The 23,710-nt window shown below is 34.4% G+C and overlaps 1 protein-coding gene across 50 annotated transcripts in view; it reads right to left on the reverse strand.

Annotated features, from left to right (window-relative positions):
- Positions 1–1,651: 1,651 nt before the first annotated feature.
- The window catches only part of MBNL1 (muscleblind like splicing regulator 1), a 176,750-nt gene continuing 154,691 nt past the window's right edge, over positions 1,652–23,710 (reverse strand). For 9 of the 50 annotated variants that reach the window (XM_008983653.5, XM_017965744.4, XM_008983643.5 and 6 more), the window contains 7 exons: positions 22,151–22,408; positions 20,932–20,985; positions 19,926–20,079; positions 11,728–11,763; positions 10,943–11,037; positions 7,951–8,025; positions 1,652–5,049 (listed from right to left, as the gene is read on the reverse strand). In XM_008983653.5, the coding sequence (XP_008981901.1) occupies positions 7,969–8,025; positions 10,943–11,037; positions 11,728–11,763; positions 19,926–20,079; positions 20,932–20,985; positions 22,151–22,408 (654 nt within the window). In that variant the 3' untranslated portion in view covers positions 1,652–5,049; positions 7,951–7,968. Of the gene's footprint in view, positions 5,050–7,950; positions 8,026–9,089; positions 9,154–10,942; positions 11,038–11,727; positions 11,764–19,925; positions 20,080–20,931; positions 20,986–22,150; positions 22,409–23,710 lie in introns of all 50 variants that reach the window. The other 41 variants (XM_078354002.1, XM_035278065.3, XM_003735041.6 and 38 more) reach the window with 11 other exon arrangements.

Genomic DNA, 23,710 nt, shown 5'->3' on the forward strand with positions numbered 1-23,710 from the left:
TTGTGGTGGTAAATTACAAGATAGTTTCATTGCTAAACAGGAAAGATAGAATTACAGATAATGAAAATGAATAGAGATAGTGTGTACCTGGCTATTTTGAAAGGGATGTGTAATCCAAGAACTAGGATAAAAAGCTGAATAAGTGATTTTTAAAATGGATAAAATAGCAAGCATAGTTATCATGTATCAATTACATGCTATAAAGCAAGCACCTTTCTAAGTTCTTTATATGTATTAAACCAGTACTTTCCTCCAGAGTCATTAAATCAGAATTCCTGCAGATAGGAACCAATTATCTGGAGGATCTTTTAAAAGTACTGGTACTTTTCTTGAGTCACCACTTCCTCAACCACTGCAATGTCTCCCCAGTGCTTTAGTGGCTAGTTCTTGTATGAAAGCAGCTGTATGCCTCAGTAAAATGATAGATTTCTACATCACTGGCCTTTAGTGTCATTCCAAAGTTCAAATTCCATGAGTACCAAGGGTCTGTGATGAAGTAATAGCTCTAGCAAATGATTTTGTTCTCCAAATGAAAAATCAATGACTTCTAACACAGGGTCCCATTCTGTGAGCTGAGGACCCCTAGTGGGCTTTGTAATAATAACTCCTTCTGAAATAATTTTTCAGATGCATGTATATGCTGTTGTGATTAACAAAATAGTTTCATTTAAAGTACTGTGAAAGTTACAAGGGTTGGTTACTGTATTTTTTTTCCAATGAAAATATTTCCAAAATATTATCACTAACTGGATGCCTTGATATTACTCAAAAAGGGCTGTGAACTCCTGCTTTAGATAATCACCTCGAGGCATCACCTTCTCTTTTTGACAAGTGTCACCCAGAACAGTTGGACCTACTGAAAATAACAGAATTGTCCTTTAGAACTCAACCAGTAGCAGAACTGTATTGATTATGAATAACGCACTTATTTTTATCCCAATACATTTTAGGAAAAAAGGCATCAACCTACAAATGAGCATTTGCAACCCTTGACCAAATACCAAATGGCAGTCAGCATAAAGTAGTACTAAATGACAAAATGTGCATGTTCTTCACGTTGAAACTCTGGCATTCACTGGCTGTCTGTAGAAACTCCAAAGCTTATATGTGATGCCAGGTCCCACTTCAAATTTTTAATCTAGTGTTTAAGAAATTCACATACACACATACCTCAGGAGTAATATCATGGCCTGGCTCACAGGTCATATGCATAAATTCTTTTGTCCCTATAAATATAGTGCCATCATCTCTCTTGGATTGCCTGATTTCCAGTGCTAGTCAACTGATGCGGCAGTCAGGCAAATAATAATTCTTTAATAGAAAGTCTGTGATCTATAATTGATAATTTTTTTTCTTAGCATTTTTCACCCCAACACCTAAAATGATTTCAATCAGCACTTAAAGTGTCAGACAGGGGAAGAAGGCAAGATTTTCAGAAAACACTGGGTACAGGATGGCTATATATCCTGATGTCGTTTCTCCCTCTCAGTATCAAAGGATAATTGGTAAGACAACAAATGCCTTCCTTGCAGTTGCAATCAGTTAAAACCAGACAACAAATTTATACATCAATATGTTTGTAAAGATACACATGCAAGAATACATGAAATACACAAAAATAATTTAGTATTCAATCTCAGATACACAAATATACTTAAGAAAGAGAAGTTTTATTAGGGCAATTTCACTTTATTTTTCCATACAGCAAAGTCAACTACTGCAGTAATAATAAAATAAGCATAAAACAAATTGCAGCCCAAGACAAAATACATAATTTTAAGCAACTACAAGCAGAAAGTAAGTTGTGATTACATAATAGTAAAACCAAGCACATTTGTCCTTTCAGCAGATGAAAGTGGTAGGGTTGCTGATAAGTGCAACATTATTAACCAGCTGGAGTGAAGGCTGGATACACTAATTCATTTAACAAGTGCCCATTGTCATATTTTGCATTTTTGAGTGCTTCTGAGTTGAAAATTAAAACCGTGAAATTTGAACTGCGTTTTATTTTTCACCTGCTGAAAGAACAGGATCCTACGGCAATTAAAAAACAATCACATAACAACTATAGCTACAGTGTGCTGTTTGGTTTGCCTGTTTATGATTTAAATTTTGTGAAAGTCAATACTTGTTTTGAAGATTTTTTTTGTGAACAATAAACCACTGAAATTGGCAGAAACTGATCTGAATAATATATGTTCTTAGTATAGTTCTTTCTCTCTTTTTTTGTTGAAGTTTTAAACATGCAGTAGTTTTGAAAAATGTAAGGAATATCTGATCCATGATTTCACCTTAATGGTGGAAGTACCTGCTATTTTTGGTAATGATCTTCAGGCAGATTTGGCCCCATGGAGTTTTTGTCAGTCATGAGGGTTTGAAAGGACGGCGTATCTTTCCAGCTGAAAAAATCCTGGCAAACTACAAGCTGTCCACAAGAAAGCAAAGCAACATGTTTGAAGGGGTATGGAGTGCTAACTCTGTGCCACTTTTGCAAGCAATTTTGCTCAGTCTGTCATTGTATTAGCCTTAACAAAACTCCTTGTAATTATAGACGTTTTTATTCAAAATAAGATCTTACTATTATACAGGTTTCTCTCTTTTGACTATATACAGAAGTGCAAAAAGTCAACCTTCTCTCTAGACGTCCCCACATGCTAAACTGCAGCATAATCAACCCTCAAGAGTTTGCACACACGCTGTAATTTTCATTACGTAAACTTTGAGTATTTGGATTATCAACAAAAAGTCCCTTGTTCTATTTATTGATTATGCAGCTTATTTATAACAAGGCCTGATATTCAGGGATTTCAAAAATATTAAACAATATTTTAACATTTGAAATGGATACAGTAGAAAATAAATTTTATTCTAATATCTAGGATCTAGATCTTCTTATAATAACTAATTACAAACAAAATAAATCATCAAAATATTACTCAATTGTCTGCCAGGATTGTTGCAATAGCAACAACTTAACTTCTTACTTAGCAATGATTATATATTTATAAGATATCCATATAAAAGATCTTTGTTCTTTTAATGAAAACTAGACAAGAACTAACAATGACTGACATTCTTACACTGTAATATTAAATCAGTAAAATATAAATCATTTAGTTAACAATACGAATATTCATGTGACACTACATGTAATTCAAAACTGAGTATGTTATGAAGGAAACACTACTTTTTTTGTATTTTGAAAAATTCATCCGTAAAATCTAATAAAACAATAGTCTATAAACTGAAATGGTATTCAATTGTTAATAGAAAATGAAAATCTAATAAATGTAGGAAATGAAAAACTACATTTTAACAAGAAAAATAAGTAATATTCTATAATGTAACTAACTACAATAACATGTGAAGTCACCATTACTTTCTTAACACGATTGAAATTACATTGGTATGGGTTCCAACCCGTAATGTAATAATCTAAGGCTTTAATAGATGTACAGTACAATCAGTAAAATCAACACATCAGTCTTATATTAGAAAGCATCTCTCTCAAGCATAAAAACTTGCAGTAAACTTGGAAGTATGGAAAGTTCTATAACTGAACTTTCACTTCTCCCATTCCATACTATAACTACCAGTGACCTGGCCCCTACTTCAGCAATTTTTAGAACTGCTGAACAGAGCAAAAATATCCTTTACTAGCTGCAACATCCAAACCTCAAAAAAAGGAATTCCTTTGGATGAATCCATTCTTAAAAACTGAATGCACATCTATTTTTTTAAAATTTTGTAAAGGCTTTCTAAGGCTATAAGCAGTTAATCTGAACAAAAGAAAACAAAAAAAAATCACATATAAAATTCACCCATGTACTTAACCCACCCAATTACTAGGTTAATTAAACATTTCCCATTTTCATATTTTGGTTTATCATGCATCTGATGACAGTGCTGCTTTCTTCTTTGTTTAGAGTCACTATTTTGAATGTGACTGTGATGAAGCATTTAAGCAAATGTGAAACCATTTTTGCAAAGCATTTATAGTCTTTTGACTTTTGACAGAGGCTATAAATAGAAGCAAAATAATTTCCTCAAACATTATTTTTGTTATTGTGTCTCAGAAATGGCAATCCCTTTTGAATAACATGTTATACGGTATAGTATGCATAAATATTAACTACAATGCTTTAAAATAATTTTACATATATCTATTATATATATATCCAGTATGTGTGAGTTTATCTGTATTGAGAGAGTTTGTGTTGTGCTGTCTATAGTTACTGTAAAGTTAAATTGGCCATTTCTGAGACAGCTTTGGTTTCAAAACAAACAAACAAACAAAAAGAATGGTGCCCTTTGACTGATTAGAACTAGCAAATATGCAACAAAATGTGGCTCTGAAAACAATAACACTGAAGAAATAATACTCTAATTTGATGTACAGTCTATGGCACTTCATGAGAATCCTTAACAACATGGTACTTAACGCCATGATGTGCTTTAAAAGATACACAGTTGTGGTTTTGCTTGGCACATTCATCTCTGTCAGATCCCTCCCTCACCACGTGTTACAATCTATTACATTAAAAATATTACTCTTAAACAAAAATGACTGTGCATGCACACTCTCATCTATAATGGCAATTTTAAATACAAGGTGCACCTTTGTTATTTGTAAACCTTGAAAGAAATAAACTTATTTTTAAAAAATTATATCTTGGTCTACAGACGTACCAATACATAATAGAATCATGGTTACACCATAGTCTGTCTTTTCAAGATGGCATGAATATATAGGAAACTAATTAGGTATGCATCTTTTAATGCATAACTCTGTGCTAGAAAAGAAAGACAATGTTGTTCTTTTAAACAGGAATATCACCTCAGCACAAATATCAATTAAATGTACAAAGTGTATAGGCAACAGTGTGCAGTGGATTTCCATGTTGTCTTTTCTTCTGGTTAACATGCAATATGTGGATGTCTTGTGGCTGAGGGACTTTTGTGTGTGTTGCTTGACGATATATACAATATGGCTAATGACCTCGTCCTTTACTCTAACCAAGCACACTGTCCTTTCCTCTTTAGCGTGATCTACAAGGGAAAAAGAGATAATATTTATTAAAACAGATAATGACTAAAAGCAGTTTCTAATATACATTTAACATGAAAATATTCTTTCTGATTAACCAGGATATTCGCAAGTTATTATATCTTCATATAAAAACAAAAACCATTTCACAAGTGCAGGCAGATCAAAATTTATCTATCATCTCTGTATGAATGAAATAACATGTACAATCTAATAAAACTGTAGAATGTGCTCAAATATTTACCAATCCTAAGCTCAAAGTATAAAATACTTTTGCAGAATCAAGAGGCATGATATATCAAGCTCTTTTTTAGCATCACTGTTGTAAGGCAAAATTTAAACTTACTTCTTTTCTGAAGTTTAATAAGGTTTCAAGAGCAAAGGTCTGGCCTACAAAATGAAAATTCATGTAATACACTCTATTAAACAAGATTCATTCTATTTGGGTGCTTGATAAGCAGAGTGCATGTTTGAAAAAAAAAGAGTGATACTTTAAGTGATGGCTTTGGATAATTCAGTTTGTCAAGGTTTTTTCTCCTAAAGCTAAAAAAATAAAAATCATCCTTTATGAATTACAAAATTATCACTCATGAATCAAGTTTTAATAGATAGTACAATGTACTTGTGAATTAATAGTTCCAGTTTTTACGTGAAATTTGTTTCCATCAGGGAATCTTCACATATATTAAAAGTAAGCTTCAAAATACAACCTTGAAAATGAAAGCAATCACCATCTAGTGACTTAAAACCAGTTTAAACATTGCAACTCCTTATGAAGATGAACAATCATTTGTTAAATAAACAGAACACTAAGAGCTTAAGCTTCAATACAGACAAACCTACTGGTTTGCTAATTACTGTGGGAATCTTTTTTCAACCTGGATTATTGCTAAGAAATAGAATACAGTTAAATATATACATACTAAACACACCTAATTGACTGTAAGAGCTTGAAACAGATTTTTTTAGCATGTCAAATAAACTCTTCTTCTAAACCTAAAACACTACAAAGTAACGCTGCTTCCTCTAAAAATGTGGCTATTGTTCAGAATCATGAACCTTTTTATCAGAACTGCTTTGAGAAGGCTTATGAAATAGACAAAAATAAATTTTAACAATTTAATTTATGATTGCAGCATATCTTTGGAGTACTTCTCTGACTAAGTCTATCATCTCTTTCTTAAGTGGCTCTTGAATTCTGCCTATCCTCCTTTTGCATGGGCTCTGACTTTGTTCAGCTTTTAACCTCACAAGAGTTTCTGAGTTGGTTCTCAGCCACCATTGTCTCCTGACTTGGCACACTGTCCTTCTTCTACAAGGCCTTTACACCTCCATTCTTTTTAGAACATCACCTTCATCCAAATTCAATTGTTTGCAGATCCTGTTTGGAATAGTTGCTCCTTCATCTTTGCTCCAAGAGATATTTCTTCAAACCTCTCTTATTTTAATGTATTATATTGAAATTCCTGACATCTTTATCTTATTGTCTATTCATCTTTATCTCCTTGCCATGATAACTAACACAAAGTAGCACCAAAAGCTCATTTGTAAATATGTTAATAAACAAATAAATAAATGAAAGGAAGCAACAGAAAATGGTCACCCATCTTAACCAATTTCAGTTTCAAATGTAATCTCTCTCTCTCTAAATATAAAAATAAGCACCTAACAAGCAACTGAGCACATTCAAGTTATAACTTGAATGCACTCATACTGGACAAAACATATTCCTATAAATGAAAAATGGGCACCTTTGTAAGAACTTAAGACAGTGCTTTAAAGGCAAAATACAAGACAAGACAAAATAAAAGACTTTTAAACCATTTTAAAAATGTTACAGTTGCAACATTTTCAGAATTATATAATCCTCCGAGGTAACTAAAGTACCTAAGATTCATATGAATTTGGAGATTTGTGTGTACACATATATGTGATGTGTATATATTTATTTCAAGTCAGACTCATTGCATTTTTTTTCTTGAGACAGGTCTTGCTCTGTTGCCCAGGCTGGAGTGCAGCATGGTGCAATCATGGCTCACTGCAGCCAGCCTCACGTCCTGGGCTCAAGTGATCCTCCCACCTTAGCCTCCATAGCTGCTGGAACTATAGGAGTGTGCCACCATACCTAGCTGATTTTCTGTTGTACTTTCTGTAGGACAGGGTTTCACCATGTTGCTCAGGCTAGTCTCAAACACCTGGGCTCAACCAATCCACCCACCTCAGCCTCCCAAAGTGCTTGTATTACAAGCATGAGCCACCACGCTTAGCCAAACTCATTATATTCTAATGCCCCTGTGTATGGTGATGCATGGGATGAACTGAGTACATAGTCTCATTTAAGGTTTAGCCAAAGAATAAAATAAAATAGTAATAAGTGATGATTTACACCAGGAGTCAGCCAAACTACTGCCTGTGGGCCAAAAATGTGATGTACTGCCTGTTTTTGTAAATAAAGTTTTACTGGAACACAGCCACATCCATTTGTTTACATGTGGTCTCTGGCTGCTTTAATGATACAATGGCAGAGTAGAATAGCTGCAACAGAAACCATATGGCCCACACAGCAAAAATACTTACTGTCTGACCCTACAAGAAAGTTTGCCAACCCTTGATCTATACTCTCTAATTACTTTTTGGTCATATGTTTTCTTTAGGCTTGTGTTTATTTCTAATCTGAAATTTTAAAAAATTACTTTCTTTTGGTGCTTTGTATATTTAAGTGATATTAACATATTTGTTATATATATGTCTGATAAAATTCCTCAACCCATTTAAAATAAAAATGTGACCTATATATAAATATTTTCTCAGAGGTTTTACAAAATTTTAAGTGCACTATACAATTGCTATCTTTAAAAAAAAACACCACAAATATGCAACTATATATTTCATAATGAACTTACTGTTTAGTGATGAAAATTCTACATCTGGGTAACATACTTGTGGCTAGTCAGATGTTCGGCAGATATTATGGGTATCTAGCAAATAAAAAATTATTTAATGAATGATCCATGCAAGCAAGCCAACAATCAAGAGATGACAACATTTTAATATTAAATTTTTAAAGAAAAGTGAAATTCAGCTGTGAGGTGACAGTCCTTATCTGGTCAACATAACAGTAAGTTAATGTAAACTTAAATGCCAAAGTAGCAACTAACTTTTTAAAATCTTCATGTTAAATGCTATTCTATAAATGTTACCAGTTTTTAGGAAATAAGATAAGTAAAACTATCAAAAATTCATGCAGAGCAGTAATTGAAAGAAGCCCTTTTTGTTGGCCTACACACAGACACACACACACACACCCCTGTGGTTTCATCCTGAAATCAGATAAGAAAACGTCTTGCCTATTTTTGTGCAACCAAATTTCTACATTTTCATTCAAATTAGGGTGTCTAACTTTTTTTTTTCCAAATTAAAAATACAAGGTAAGCATTATAAAGCAGTAATTCAAAAGAACTAGGTAAGAGCATAGGTTTACTTCAGAACATATTTCTGAATCCTGATGGCACCTTTCATTGTATTTTAAATGGGGAAGATAACTTGAGAGGAAATATAGTAAGAAACCAATATAGAGTTGACTTATTTCAATAGTCCCCAAAGTTAAGAACTTCAAATTTGTAGCTTGATTCTTCAACCCAAAATTAATGGCTGCTAACCTGAGAGAGACAGCACAATAGATTGAGAATGTCAGAGGACTGAAGGCATGGGTTCTACCCCAAGAGATCTATTTAATGGCTGTGTGACCCTGAGCAAAGCAACTCATTACTCTATACTTAACTATCTTCTATAAAATGACACTAATCCCATTTCAGCAATGTTGTTGGGAGAATAACGAAATCACATACACAAAGGCATTTTGTTGTTGTTTTTTTCAATTTAGACATCTTAGGCGAATTCAACATACTATAATCCACAGTCTGGCGTGTATATTAATATGTCCCTGTTTTATTTTCAGTTCTCAGCTGACATTTTTACACAATTTTACAGCATTGGCAAATGGCACGAAAATGTGCTCCAAGCATAATGAAGCTTCTCATACCATTTTTCCTGCTGCTGCAGGACAGGATGTTGCACCCAACAGTGTAGAAGCATCAAGGATGGGGCTGTCGAAACATACCAAGGACCTTCAACACCAATCGATGCAGATGAAGGGCCAGCTATAAACTTCTGCATGCATGCAGGCTGCATTTTGTGGCATCAGCTATTTCCAGCATTGCTAATGTACTGTAGGCATATACATATGTATGTATATGTAGATATAATATATGTGTGTATATATATATCCATTCCCTTTTCTTTCTTTTGGTTGTCAAATAGTATGAAGACCCAAGATTATGCATGAAATGGTCACAGCACAATGCAAAAAGTAAAGTGTCCCCTACAACCCAGGTGGCCAAGGGCATGTTGAAATTTGCTCTGCTATAGTTCTGCTTACACCAGCAATTCTACAGTCATATATGGTATACACATGAGAGTTCTTTATCATTGATTTGCAACTGTAGATGGATTGTATTGAGTCCATCACGACAGTTCTACCAAAAATTACTTATTAACATGCCACATATGCACAATCTAGCATTCTTGTAAATGAGTCTGATGTGTTCACGTAAACCCAGGGCTATTTTGAGAAGCTTCTGAGAAATTAACAATTCTTTGCCAAGAAACGTTTAAAGCTTGACTGAAACTTTAAATTCATTTTTTTTGTATTCTGATTCTGAAAGTTTTTAATGGTTATACTAATAGCTGAATATTCTTCATCAACAGTATATGATGTATTGTGGAACAAGGGTGGCTACCCCTCACAGCAATAACAACAAATTGATGTCTCAACTGGTCTTCCCTTCCCAAGGGGGAACATGTTGATTCTCATCTGATACTGATTCTTTTGAGATTAATTTGGCTACATTTAATCTTCATCTATGGATGATCTGAAATGTGGCTTCGCTCTAAGTTTTTTCTTACACTGTCAACTCTATTGAAGCGCAAATCTACTTCATATAAATAAAACTTGAAATCAACCAGTATTTTCTGAAAATATTTTTAAGTAGAGTCAGAAAATGCTGGGTGAATGAATGTCAATTTTTAAATTTTAAATATTTTAAATCATCATTTAATTTTAAATAGTTATTACTGTATATCATAAGATTTAAATTTATGAAACAAATCCCTTTCACTTAAAAGCATCTCACGTAAGTGTTACTCTATAAACTCGTATGGAATACAGAATGATTGTCAATTTGTCATACTTAATTTCTTTTTTTTTCTTCATAAATCTCCAACATTTATGCTGGGTAATTGTAAAAATAAGAGCACTTAGAATTTTTCTTTCACTGAAAGCATTCAGAATAAAAGCTTAGAAATGCTGTATACAAATGATTTATTTTGAATTAGCTTATTAAATGATTTAGATTATAATGAATTTATAACAAACTCTATTTACAAGAGTGGTCATTTGTGGCATATGTAATACAGTTAAATATTTTACTTTCTATTAATCATTTGGGCAAGAACTGAGAAACTGTACATATCAAATGTTTTAAATAAAAACCTTAAAATGGTCTCTATTTTTGACTGGTCAAAATACCTGCACAATTGGTTGAAACCAATGAGAATTGCTTGTGTAAATATCATTTTAGTAGCTTCAGAAATGGAGCTGCGACAACTTTGGAGCACTTATAAATGGCATAAAAGCATTCTGCTGCTCATCATAGAGAGAATGTGTAGGCCAACAAGAGGTATCTTTGAAACCCCATGCTTATTAAAGCACCCTCTACAGCCCTCACGTACACACGATTCCCACTGACCTCAATGGGAAATCCACGTGCGTAAGAGCTGTTGGATTGAGCCCTAGCAGAGTTGTTTTTTAAGAAACAAAGCTGTAAATTAGCAAACCTGGTTGGCTGTGGCTGTTGCAGCGAAGGGAACACTTGTGGCAGATGTTGTTGCTGCGGACACAGTGGCTGGCGTAGCACCGTGCACCATGGGAACTTTCGGAGGGAAAATCATATAAGCGAACATACAGAAGAGTGTAGCAATATGGAAACCATGGCAACATGGAAGAGATAATTGGGCATGGTATTTATCACAGCAATAAGCCATGTGACAGGACATCATCACCAGCGAGTGACATGCAATCACAGCGCAAAGCAGGACAACATTCCAAGGAGAGAAGGGGAGGAGGGATGAAAGAGAAAAAAAAGGGGGAAAAAGCTTGTTACCATCAAATCAAGAAAATTGACACAAACAGGCTTAATTTGCTAAGTCAAAAACAAGAATTTTATATAGTGTTCATAGCAGACATTTAAAATCTAAGTCAAGGTACAAGTATTTACTTAATATATACAGTTGTCTGTTTGAATGAAAGTATTTTTTTTCTCATTTACTATTATAAAAATATACAGTATATTACTTTTATGAAACAGATTTTTTTTTTATACACCAGAACTCATAGTCCAATCAAAATCCACCAAAGGTGACTAAAGGAAACTGTTGTGTGTAAAGAAAACATTTATGTGAGTCCATGTCAATTAAATAGAAAATGGCATTTAATTGACAGGTGTTAGTAAAAGGGAAATGGACTTACCCAATAGATATAAGTTAAACTTAGCAGTGGATTTTGAGGGGCTGTGAGGTACATCATAGGTTTAAGATAATCAAGAAACAAAGCTGGCACCTACCAACACTTGTAGCGGGTGTCATGCACAATATTGAGCCTGCCCATCATGCATTGCAACAGGAAGGTGGATTTGAAAAGGGAAAAGAATTAAAACATCCCATCACACGTGTAATTAGAAAATTCATTTGAACAAAGAAGAAAAATTGTTATTATGGGAACAGTGGCATGTAACTGTCAGCACAATCAAATCATACAACAGCACAGTGATCAATTAGAACTAGTCTCAAGTGAAGAATAAAAGCCAGTTTAACTGTGTGCTGGTACACTTTGTTTCTCTTAATTGTTGTCTATAAGCAAAAGCATTTTGGAACTAATTTAAATCCACTTCATTATTTTAAAAATAATATTGTAATCTGTTTTGTTTTAATCTGATTACTAACCATCTGGTTGCTTTGCTGTTTCTGACTTTAACTTATGAATGCCTTAACATTTTCTTTATATCAAGCACATACTAACTTATTAAATATATTATTTATTATTAAATACTAAATAACTCAATGTACAAAACTGACTTAAAAATATAATGAAACCCAAACATTTATTTTATTCCTTTTGTTTTATTTTCCTGTTCATTGTAGCAGCAAACATACAGACATGGAAGGGGTTGTGATTATTCATACAGAATTTATATTTGGAGCTATACCAAGCAATAAATTACACATAAAAAAGTGAAATTTCTGCATTTCCTTAGTTTGAAATTAAAATGTAGGAAAAGCATGAAGAGGGAACATAACTTCTTGTAAGGATCAAATTGGTTTACTTCATGTTATCTAGGAAATCAGAGTGGTTTTCATTGCTGCTTTAGACCTTCAAGACTTCTGGGAGTAGCAAATGTTCAAGAAAATTTCGCATATAAGAAACTGCTAATTAGACTTCACTAAAAACCTTGAGTGGGAGATAGTGAAGATACATACATCACATATGGGGTGTTAGCACTGATGCTGACAATTGTTCAACCATGATAAGCAAAAATAAATGGTGCATCTATAGATAGTCCTTGTTCTCTCTGACATGTAAATATTGAAAATTTAACTTATTTTACCAAGTACAGGGCACTTTCCCGTATGCAGAACTAGTGTTCTTTCTATGGGATTATTTTAGAATTCTAAATTTTAAAATATCAAAGGATTTTATATTTCTATCTAAATCTTGGCATATCCTGTTTAAATACTAGCAGCATCTGGGATGAACATTTGTTAGAAAAGTATCTGCCAAATGAATCTTGTCAGAGATGGTCCTATAAAATGAAGCTGCCATTGAGAAACTCAACTCAAACGTGGATTACTTAACTGGCATCCCTGTAACAGCTGCAATTAGTTTGTTATCACAATTAGACTGTGGGCACAGTGATCAATGATTAAACTCTGTAATGAATCTGGGGACACATTGTATCAGGTAGAATAATAATATATTGACAAGCATTATGACACTTGATGATCCCTGTCATTTGCTACTACTACTGAGTCAAAGACTTGTGAAAGACAAACAGAAACAAGCCAGTAATAACAAAGAAGTTATAATAATTTGAGACAGTAGAGCAAGCAAAACTTAATACTGGATCTACATCTTATGAAATCATTACTGTCTTAATGGTAGGGTGAGAGAATTGGAAAAGAAACGACAAATGAAAAAGAATAATGTGATAATTAAGGAATATTAAAGCCAGTTTAAATACTGTATGGGTTATATGTTTCAATTATTTATTATTATGCTGAGATTTGCCTACTATATTTCATCCCATGCATAATTAAGCCTGCACATGCCGAAAATGAGTTAACCTTATACTATCTCTCTAAAACTCTAAAGCTTTTATGATTTAAATTTTAGTTTGAGTTATCTTCCTCATTACCATTATAACCAATGCACACAGTTTTGAAAGGGATTTGCAGCAAATAAACATAAGGGCAGCAATGATAATACTAGCCAGGGTGCAGTAACTCACAAATATGAGGACATAATGCTGTAGGACCCACTTACCAAAAACGAAATCACTTTTGAAATGACCGTAATTCCCATCTTTACATGGGTTGATTTACTAATAATAATGTGCAAATGGCCAATTTAAATTTTTCCTCAATTTTCAGCACAAAGCAAAATTTAAGTGAATGTATTTGTCAATTTCCAATTTTCCCTACAACGATATCTGCAGAGCAGAATGGTGTATTTCTAAGAAATGTGTTATTTTCATTGCACAACTCTTTAAATAAAAAATTTTAATTGATATGTATGAAAATGTAGGAAAAACTAGGATAAAAACTTACAAATAAGATGTATGCATAGTTAAAATTACTTGAAGTAGAAGGGAAATAAGTAGAAGAGAGAAAAAGAATTATAATAAAGATTTAGTTGGAAGTTAGAATTTTGATGTAATACTTCAGGCCTATTTAGGTTGATTATAAGTGTTAAGCTGATTAAGATCTACTAAAAACAGTGTATATCATTTTAAAACTAAAAGTTAACAATCAGTTGGATTATTCTCAAAATTGGTATCCAAACAAACAGTACTTTCTTTATTTTATTATAAATAATTAATATATAACTATGAATGACTATATTTATTAATGACACTAAATGTGACAAATCTTTTTGTTTCTCTTCTTTCTATAAACACAGCCCCGCCTATCCCCACCCTTATACCTACACACCACCACCTAAGAAAGTTTCCTGGCGTTTGTTGCTATTCTTGGTGGGGTTGTAATTGTAATACAAGCCAAAGTAGAATTTGTTTAAAGCAAATGTATTTTTAGAACTGTTACAACTCATAAGCCAACCTTGATTGAGGGAGATATGCAAGAGAGGGAGATATGTGAGAGGTGTGCTTCTGACGATGGTAAGAAGGCAAAAGTGGTCATGTAGGGCAGAGAAAAAAGTGCCTCAAGATTGAAGTGGTAGGCAGTGTGCAGCTCCACAGGTAGCTGGGTAGGTAGCCTGTTCTTTCACAACAGCCCTACAGACAGCAGGCCTTCAAGGGCACGGAAGCCTGCAGTACATAGGACAAGGAAGCCTATACCCAAGGCAAGCACAGAACCCTCAGAGTACCTGCCTGAGAGCTCTTGTAAGCATAGGCAATGATCTTATCAGTAGTGAGCAGTGGTGACTGAGGAATGAAGAATGAAGAATACATAGCCTGTCTGAGAATACCAGACTGCACAAGACCTCACTCAAAGTAAGGTCAGGAGAGAGAGGGGCTGGGGGATGGAGTCCTGGATTCCCAGGGAGATGGAGATTAGAGATCAGAGCTAGACTTAATTTAATTTCTCTCTCAACCCAGGGAGATGGAGATTAGAGATCAGAGCTAGACTTAATTTAATTTCAAGGGAAAAAATTATGTAAGGGAAAGTGGTATTTCTTTTTTTTTTTTTTTTTTTTTTTTTTGAGACGGAGTTTCGCTCTTGTTACCCAGGCTGGAGTGCAATGGCGCAATCTCGGCTCACCGCAACCTCCGCCCCCTGGGTTCAGGCAATTCTCCTGCCTCAGCCTCCTGAGTAGCTGGGATTACAGGCACGCGCCACCATGCCCAGCTAATTTTTTGTAATTTTTAGTAGAGACAGGGTTTCATCATGTTGACCAGGATGGTCTCGATCTGTTGACCTTGTGATCCACCCGCCTCGGCCTCCCAAAGTGCTGGGATTACAGGCTTGAGCCACTGTGCCCGGCCTGAAAGTGGTATTTCTTATACACCCTAATTTCATGAGTGAAAATTTATACCTGTAACATAAATAGATTCTAAATTATGCATAATATCTCCAAATAATCAATCTGGCCCTGAAAAGGGAAGGTTAAAACAAGTATATATCTAAATTTGAAAAAACAAAACTTCAGTATGAATTTAACCTAATACTTATTTATCTTTAAATGAGGTGGAAGGTGTAAAACACCATGGAGTTAGGTGATCAGTAAGGGCTACTTCCACTCTCCCAAATTATTTTTAAGGTGTTCGTGTAATAAGCTCATAGATATTGGGAGACTAACCCAGGCCAGCCTGACTTGACTTCAAGTTATACTTAAATCTAAACCTTATAAAAGTCATTTAACTTGGGACAAATCACTGTACCTCATTAGGATTCAAATTACTCATTGGTAAAATGAAAATATTAATGCCAACCTTTTTGGTGTTATAAAAAAATGAGATAATGTGCACAACGCACTCAGTGTAGCATGGAACCAGAGCAACCATTCAATAAAAAGTGGCTCTTTTGGACAAAATGTGTGAAAAAACTTGGCCTAAGGTAATAGGGAATTGTAGGCTTGGAACCGAAGGGTACAGTACGTGTCGATCTAAAGGATTTACATTTAGTTTTCATTTAAACACTCTTAAACAAACAAAAATATTTCTAGATACTAGATTTTACCCTTGGGCCATGAATTTGCAATCCTTCACATAAATACTGGTATACTATGTGGCATACACCAATATTTATTACTGAATAAATGGAAATATGGGTGAATAGATAAATGGGTGGATGAATAGATGGATGGAAAATGGAAGAATAGAGGAAGGGAGGAAGGAAACAAGGATAAATGAGGAAAGAAGATGGGAGGACAGAATGATAGGAGGATGAATGGATAGATGGCTGAATGATGATTAGATGGGTAATGTCCATAGTAAATCCAATTATGTTCTTAAAGTATGTAGTAATTTTTCTTAGCTAGCTGGCTGGCTTGTCACTGCCCTGATCTTTTGCCAACAACCTACTCTGTATACGCAGTCACCTGCTTTAAGAATTTAGCTAATCATGCTTCACTGTAATTTGAATAAAATAGGTCTACATATCAGAATCATCATTGAATAAACAGACTATAGATCTCTAAAATTTGAGCTGTGAAAAACTAAAAGAATTCCATTTTCTTCCTAGTCCCAATAAAATCTTCAGAGCATACCTTCCAAATTATTATACTGTGATACTATCTAATTCCTTGATCATATCATTCTTCTGTATTATTTGTCTGCAGAACAACCAAACTTTGGAAAATGAAATTCCTTTTCTCCCAGGTATTAGACATAGATCATTTGTGAATTTGTAGTAAGATTTCCTTTAGTTCTCAAAGGGTGTTCTTAAAAATCTGAATTAATCACAGAAATTTAAATATTGAGAAATTTCACATATAAGCACACAGATGTCCAGAATATCTGGGGAAAAAAATCAGACACAGCAGCACTGTATATCAGGGCTACTGTGTTAGGTTGTGCAGGTTTGTATAACCAACCCTACGAGGTATATACATAATCAACTGTGGTTTACATAGACTATGATGTAAATGGTGCTACAAAGGGTTTGTAGTACACCAGGTACAACCTGCCCAGGCAGACAATCCTTTGAGGCGAGAAAGGCAAAGTCTGAACATTGACAATACTCTTTTAGCCTGAGCCTGTGCTCCCCTGTGCCTCCCAGATCCCACAGCTCCCAATTTGTTTCTTGCTTCACTTGTGTTTCCTTCCTGAACCCTGAGGCTTTTGCATTTACATTCCCTGCATTAGACTTTTTTCCTTTCTGACTGTCTGACAAAGTGGTGGGGCAGAAATAACGATGACTTATCCCTTTTAACCTTTTCATGCCATAGGGTCAATTTTTTGCACACAGGTACATATTATATAATGAAAATACTTGTAAATAATCATGGAGTCACTACTTACTTCTGATTATGTGATTAATAAAGGTCAACCTGCTGCTTCAGGCCGTTAAAACTAAGTTGCAAATAAATGTTATTTTATGATACTAATATTATATTGATTATATTTGAGAAATATATATGTGTGTATGTGGGTGTGCATGCACGTGTGTGCACGCACGCGCGCGCACACACACACACACACACATAATTTTATTTATTTATTTATTAGAGATGAGTCTTGCTCTGTCACCCAGGCTGGAGTGCAGTGGCATGATCTCAGTTTTCTGCAACCTCTGCCTTCTGGGTTCAAGTGATTCTCCTCCCTCAGCCACCCGAGTAGCTGGGATTACAGGCATGTGCCACCACGTCTGGCTTATTTTTGCCTTTTTAGTAGAGACAGTGTTTCACCATGCTGGTGGCCAGGCTGGTCTCAAACTTCTGACCTCAAGTGAGACACCACCCAAAGTGCTGGGATTACAGGCGAGGGAGCCACCATGCCTGGCTTATATTTGAAAAATATTGATAAAGAATGGAATATCTCTGATGCAAAACGCATTGCAATAAATGCAAATATATCTTAATATTTTCAGCATATTTCAATTAATGAAGATTTTGTTTAAATTAGCAGTGCTTAACCTAGAACAGAGAGACAAGTATGATTCTGATTTATGAACGAGTTTATTATTTTCCTAATTTGACCTTTACCTACCATCTTTGGTTCTATCCACAGACAAAAAAACTATTCTAGGGAGATACTAGTATCACAAATAAGGGTCATCATACCATACGACTGATGGTTACTCTTATTTAGGAAAAAAACTATAATCATTTGAATGTTAAAAAAACAAATGTGAAACCTATTTGATAAAATAGATTATTTCCGATTTCTTTAAATAGCATAGATTTGTTTTTTAGACTTTAGTAGAGAAACTATCACATTTTTAAAAGACTAGCCAAGTGTGGTAGCAAGAAGAGGGGAGTGAGTAGAGGAGTTAAGTCTGAAACTGACTGTGAACAATCGAGATAACTCACTACCATCGGTCTAGCCAAAACTGTCATTTCTCATGGTAATGTTTTAGCCAATAAAATAAACTGACAAAAATAAGTTTTAATTTCTTCAAAGAGATTATGACAGTTACATATGATAACTTGAAACCTTGTCTGCTCGTCTGACTACAGAAAAACTATGGATTGTTTGTTCGGAGCAGCGAAAGTCTAGGGACACAGCAACTTGCACGAGAGCGAGAGGATTAATTTCTGGAAATTTATGAAAAACTATAGATGTTGAGAGGAAAGTTACAATATTACGAAACGTAAGAGAAGTGTGAGTTTTCCCTCAGAATGCAACAAGTACACTACAGGTCAAAATGACTTAATTTTTGTTCCAATATGGACAAACTGCAACTTGATAGATAACTATTTTACGAGTACAAATATCATTTTATACATGTGTCTGGGGCACTGGCTATTTCAGCTAGTGGAATATCCTACTTAATTAAATGTTACTTCATATTAATTCTACATATGGATGGCTGATTTTCAAAGATGCACCGTATAAAATGTTATGGTTAGGAGTAAAAATTCATATAGATGTAATTTATTATTTTGTTTATGACTCAAAAATAAATTTGCATTCTGTTATAGCATTATGAACCTAATACACTGTAAATACTGCCAATATATTTGAATATAAAATTGGGAGCTGGATTTTTGACATATATATCTACTCATTATTTTCATTAATAAAATAATTTTATTAAATAAATCTCTAAAACCATGGTATTCTGAAAATAAGGGTGAAGTGATAAAGAGTAAAGTGAGATTAGAGTTTCTGGTTAGTAAAATTCCAGATAATAATTAGTTTATATGTATTTTCTGAAATGAATTCAGAGTGAATAAAAAGAGTAAATTTTCAGGCAATTAAATGAGTAGCTAGTCTGTATTTTATTCTTTGAAATCTGTGTGAATAATTCCAGATTATGTATACATTACCAAATTGAAAATGAGCTGAAACCACAAATGGAAACTCCATAATAAATGTAAACATTGCTGAGCACTTAGGGCTATTTCAATATTAGCTTATGAACAGTAATAATTTTAACCAATAAGAGCCCTTTTTAAGAGCTCTAGAACACAAAGTTTTTTTTCATTCTTGACCTTGTAAACAAAATGGCTGAAAAGTAAAAATCAAAACTGAAAGTGTCATTTCATATAATTTAAATCAATTCTATGGAATAATGAAGGCAAAGGGGTCTTACAGCAAGAAAGTATCATAAAATAGCTTGACAGACATATAACAATGTTGAGGAAAGAGAAAAAAAGAGAACCATATTTCATTTCCAAATTACACAAACATGAATAAATATATAAAATACCACAGATCCTTAAACCATATTTCATTAAGCTAAAATCTTTAGTTTTTAAGGAAAACCACATGAGACACCTTAGATAAGTTTCCATCATTGACCACCTTACCTGACACCTCATCTATAAATACAAACAAACTTGGGGTGTGGTTTATCTGCTCTAACAGTAGGACTCTCTGTGGATTGTCAGATTCATTTATTAAGAAACCCCACCCCTTACCTGGTGGGAGAAATGCTGTATGCTGTTGTAACTGCATGTTGGCTAGAGCCTGTTGGTATTGGAAAATACCAGTGTTAAAGACTGCGGTGGCACCGTTGGTTTTTTCAAGAGCAGGCCTCTTTGGTAATGGGGGAAGTACAGCTTGAGGAATTCCCTGTTTAGTGAATGAGTATAAAAAACAAATACCAGTAAAAAGAGAAAAAGAAAAAAGAAAAATCAGTCGAAGGCTAAAATTGTTAGGAAGCATGAGCAAGCAAGCAGCAGAGCACTTAACTACCCGAGGGGGGAAAAAAATCAATGAACAAAAAATTAAGGAAAAAAAAAAAGCAAGATAAAAGCTTTAAAGGAAGCATTATTTTTGTCCAAACCAAAATCTCACTAGTACGAGAGCACATGTTATAATGAGTTAAAGTGCTTTATGTCCCATAATGCTTCAGGCTTTCTGTGAGAAGCCACTGATTTGGGTAAAGAAGAAAAGCCGCACTGCGAGCTCCATGAGGATTGACAAGTATAAGCAATGTTAATAGTTAATTGTACAGAGTGACTGAAACAGATAAAATAAAAACTAACCCCACTCTGCTCCTCCCCCCAGATCTACCTAGACATGCAAATGTCCCAGAGCATGCAATTTTTTTTCTTAAATACTGAACTTTACTAAAATGTAAATAACTCTACCACTAAAGCCATGCTAACCAAACAGGTACATAAATATACATTCAAAAATACACTCTTTACGTCCTCCAACTAGTTCTTTAGAACATTCTACAATGTAGTTAAACTGAATGTGGGCTGCTGGGCTTTCAGAATCTTTCACTGTATGATATCCATCTATGTACTTATAGTCTTTCTACTAATTTTGTCAGGAAACCACACTCAGTTTTTTCATTGTACTTTACAACTCTATAACAGAAAAAAGGATATATATTTTAAAGTTGATTTAAAAAAAAAAAACCTTGTATCTACAATAAAGCTACATGCCAAGCTAAAAGGTGAAAGGTCATAGTACCAGGTCAAAGGTTGCCTCGAGGGGTCGCTTCAGTGATTTGACAGCCGACTGAGTCTTAATTAGCAGGCAGCGAGCACATGATGGCAATGGGCCAGTGGGGTTCAAGCGCATTAACATAAACAGCAAGCAGAGGTGCATCATGGGGGCAGCAGTGCATTTTTGGGTAGGTGAGAAAAAACAAATAAAAAAACAAATCATCGGAATGCCATATACAACGAATAACAAGACTAAGCATGCACAATAAAGGCACTACTGAGTTGTTATTGGGAGGATAAACTCCTCTTTGTAGTTAATTACGAACAAGATACTCTAACAGAAAAAAAGAGTGAAAGGAAGAGAGGAGGAGAGAGTCTGCCTTCTGTATTTTTGCTCAAGTATCCATAAACAAACACAGAAAAGATCTCTCTCGTGACTATTTCACTGTGTTATGAAATACTACACAGTGACCTTTAAAATGAATATTTCATTGATTTGTCATATATTTAGATTTAAAAATGACTACATTAAAACAGCTAAGCAAAGAACAAAGAATGGGCTCATTAAAATCAGCTATTAGATCACATTAAAATTTACCTTGAAAATATAGTTTAGTAGCTATTCTTAATGATCTAATTTTTAACTCCTCGAGTGCTACTGTCTCTCTCCTTTCTATAGAATGGCATAGTCAAGCTTCTCTAATTTACTATTATGTTTATGCCACAATATTATTTCAGACAATCTAGATAGTGTACTGTTCAAAATCCTGTAGCTAATTTTAAGAACAATTTTGTTGAAACAATTCTCCTAAATAGTTCCAGATCATGTTATTGTTAAAAGCAAGATATATGTAAAGAAGAGCCTTGATGTGCAAAAGAACACACCAAAGGAAAACAATGGCTGATTAGATGGCACACAGAAATAAGAAGACCGAAAATGGCAGTATCGTTAAATTGAAAAGGAGACAGGTGGTTCTTTACAAAGCAGAGATTTCAGAAACCCTACATCCAGAATAAGACAGAGTAAGAGTTAGGCCAAGAGTAGGAGCAATCTAAACCATTTGAGGAGTTACCCTCACTTCTGTGAAAGTAACTTCTTTATATGTTGTCTGGGATACCTGAACAAACATATCTTCAGCAATTTTTTTTCAAAAGCTTAATAAATGAATAGTTTGTAGTCAGATATAGTTGCTCACTTTGCTTTTCTGACTGCTATCAAGGAGAGAGCTGATGTTTCTACTCACCATGGCAGCTGCGGTGGCTGCAGCCTGTGCAGCTGCAGCCTGGTTGACCTGGTATTGGGCAGCCTTGATCTTGGCTTGCAAATGTGCAGGGGGATGAAAATATTTGCACTTTTCCCGAGAGCATCTCCCTTTGATGTAATCCATACACACAGTGACTGTGTTGTCATTGGTGTCAATCATTGTGCTGTCAGCAGGATGAGCAAACCGACAATCATTTTCTCCTCTGTTGCAATTGCCACGCTGGTACTCTCGACATACCTATGAGATCATTAAGTACATGAGGTTTAGTCAACATGAACAACTAGAAGCTTTCTGAAGACTTTAAGTGCAAGCCAAGTGATAGAAGGCTGTAGATGAAAGGGGAAAAATGATTTTCAAACAATGCAACAATGTAACTTCAGCCTTTCCTAGATTAGTTACAAATTATAATTCCATTTCAGTATAAATGTCCATAAGAAAGAAAATGCATTTATAACATTAATTATGGTAAAAATATAATCTGAAATGGTGTTGATATACTTATTAATTGCAAAGGGAAAAACAGTAACTTTAAAGTAAAGAAACATGACCGATATCACTTTAACCAAGTGACCAAAATTAACATCACCAGTGATACATAATGACATTGTGTACCTACTGATATGATACAATGAGAAGGACACACAATCAAAGTAGTGGTATTACTACCTGAATTTAATCAAGAGGAAACATCAGATGAAGTGAATGGAAAGATACTTTACATAATAACCGAGTAGTACTCTTCCAAAGTCTCAAGGTCATGCAAGACAGATTGAGATATTTTCACAAACTGGAGGAGCTTGGAGTCAGAGAAAGAATATTGGGAGGACAACTGGTAAAATTTGATTAAAGTCTGTAGATTACCTAACAGCAGTATATCAATGCTATTTTTTCTGGTCTTATGAGATTCCACAGTTATATATGATATTAATGTTTAGCTCAGTGAAGGGTTGACAGAAACTCTTGGCTCCATTTCTGCAACTTTTGGGTAAATATAAAATTATTTCCAAGTGAAAAATACAAAAAAATCAAATTTGATAGCTTTTTATGAAAATGTTTGAAGGAGTTATTTTTTGATCTTTAGAGATTCACTTGGTAGCTATATAAACCAGTAAAAATATTTTGGTTTTGTTATTGTCTGTTTGTTTTGTATTTGCTAATTCTGTTGATTTTGCCATGGAGATCTTAAGGAAAAAGAAAAAATTGATTATTTCTCATTCATCTGCGCAATTTTGACTCTTACTATTTTGGCCGAGGCGGGTGGATCACGAGGGCAAGAGATCGAGACCATCCTGGTCAACATGGTGAAACCCCGTCTCTACTAAAAATACAAAAAATTAGCTGGGCATGGTGGCGCGTGCCTGTAATCCCAGCTACTCAGGAGGCTGAGGCAGGAGAATTGCCTGAACCCAGGAGGCGGAGGTTGCGGTGAGCCGAGACTGCGCCATTGCACTCCAGCCTGGGTAACAAGAGCGAAACTCCGTCTCAAAAAAAAGAAAAAAAAAAAAAAAAAGCTGTCTCTATTCATGATAGTTTGACCGT

The sequence above is a fragment of the Callithrix jacchus genome, chromosome 17 (genome assembly GCF_049354715.1).
Source record: "Callithrix jacchus isolate 240 chromosome 17, calJac240_pri, whole genome shotgun sequence".
NCBI classification, from domain to species: Eukaryota; Metazoa; Chordata; class Mammalia; order Primates; family Cebidae; genus Callithrix; species Callithrix jacchus.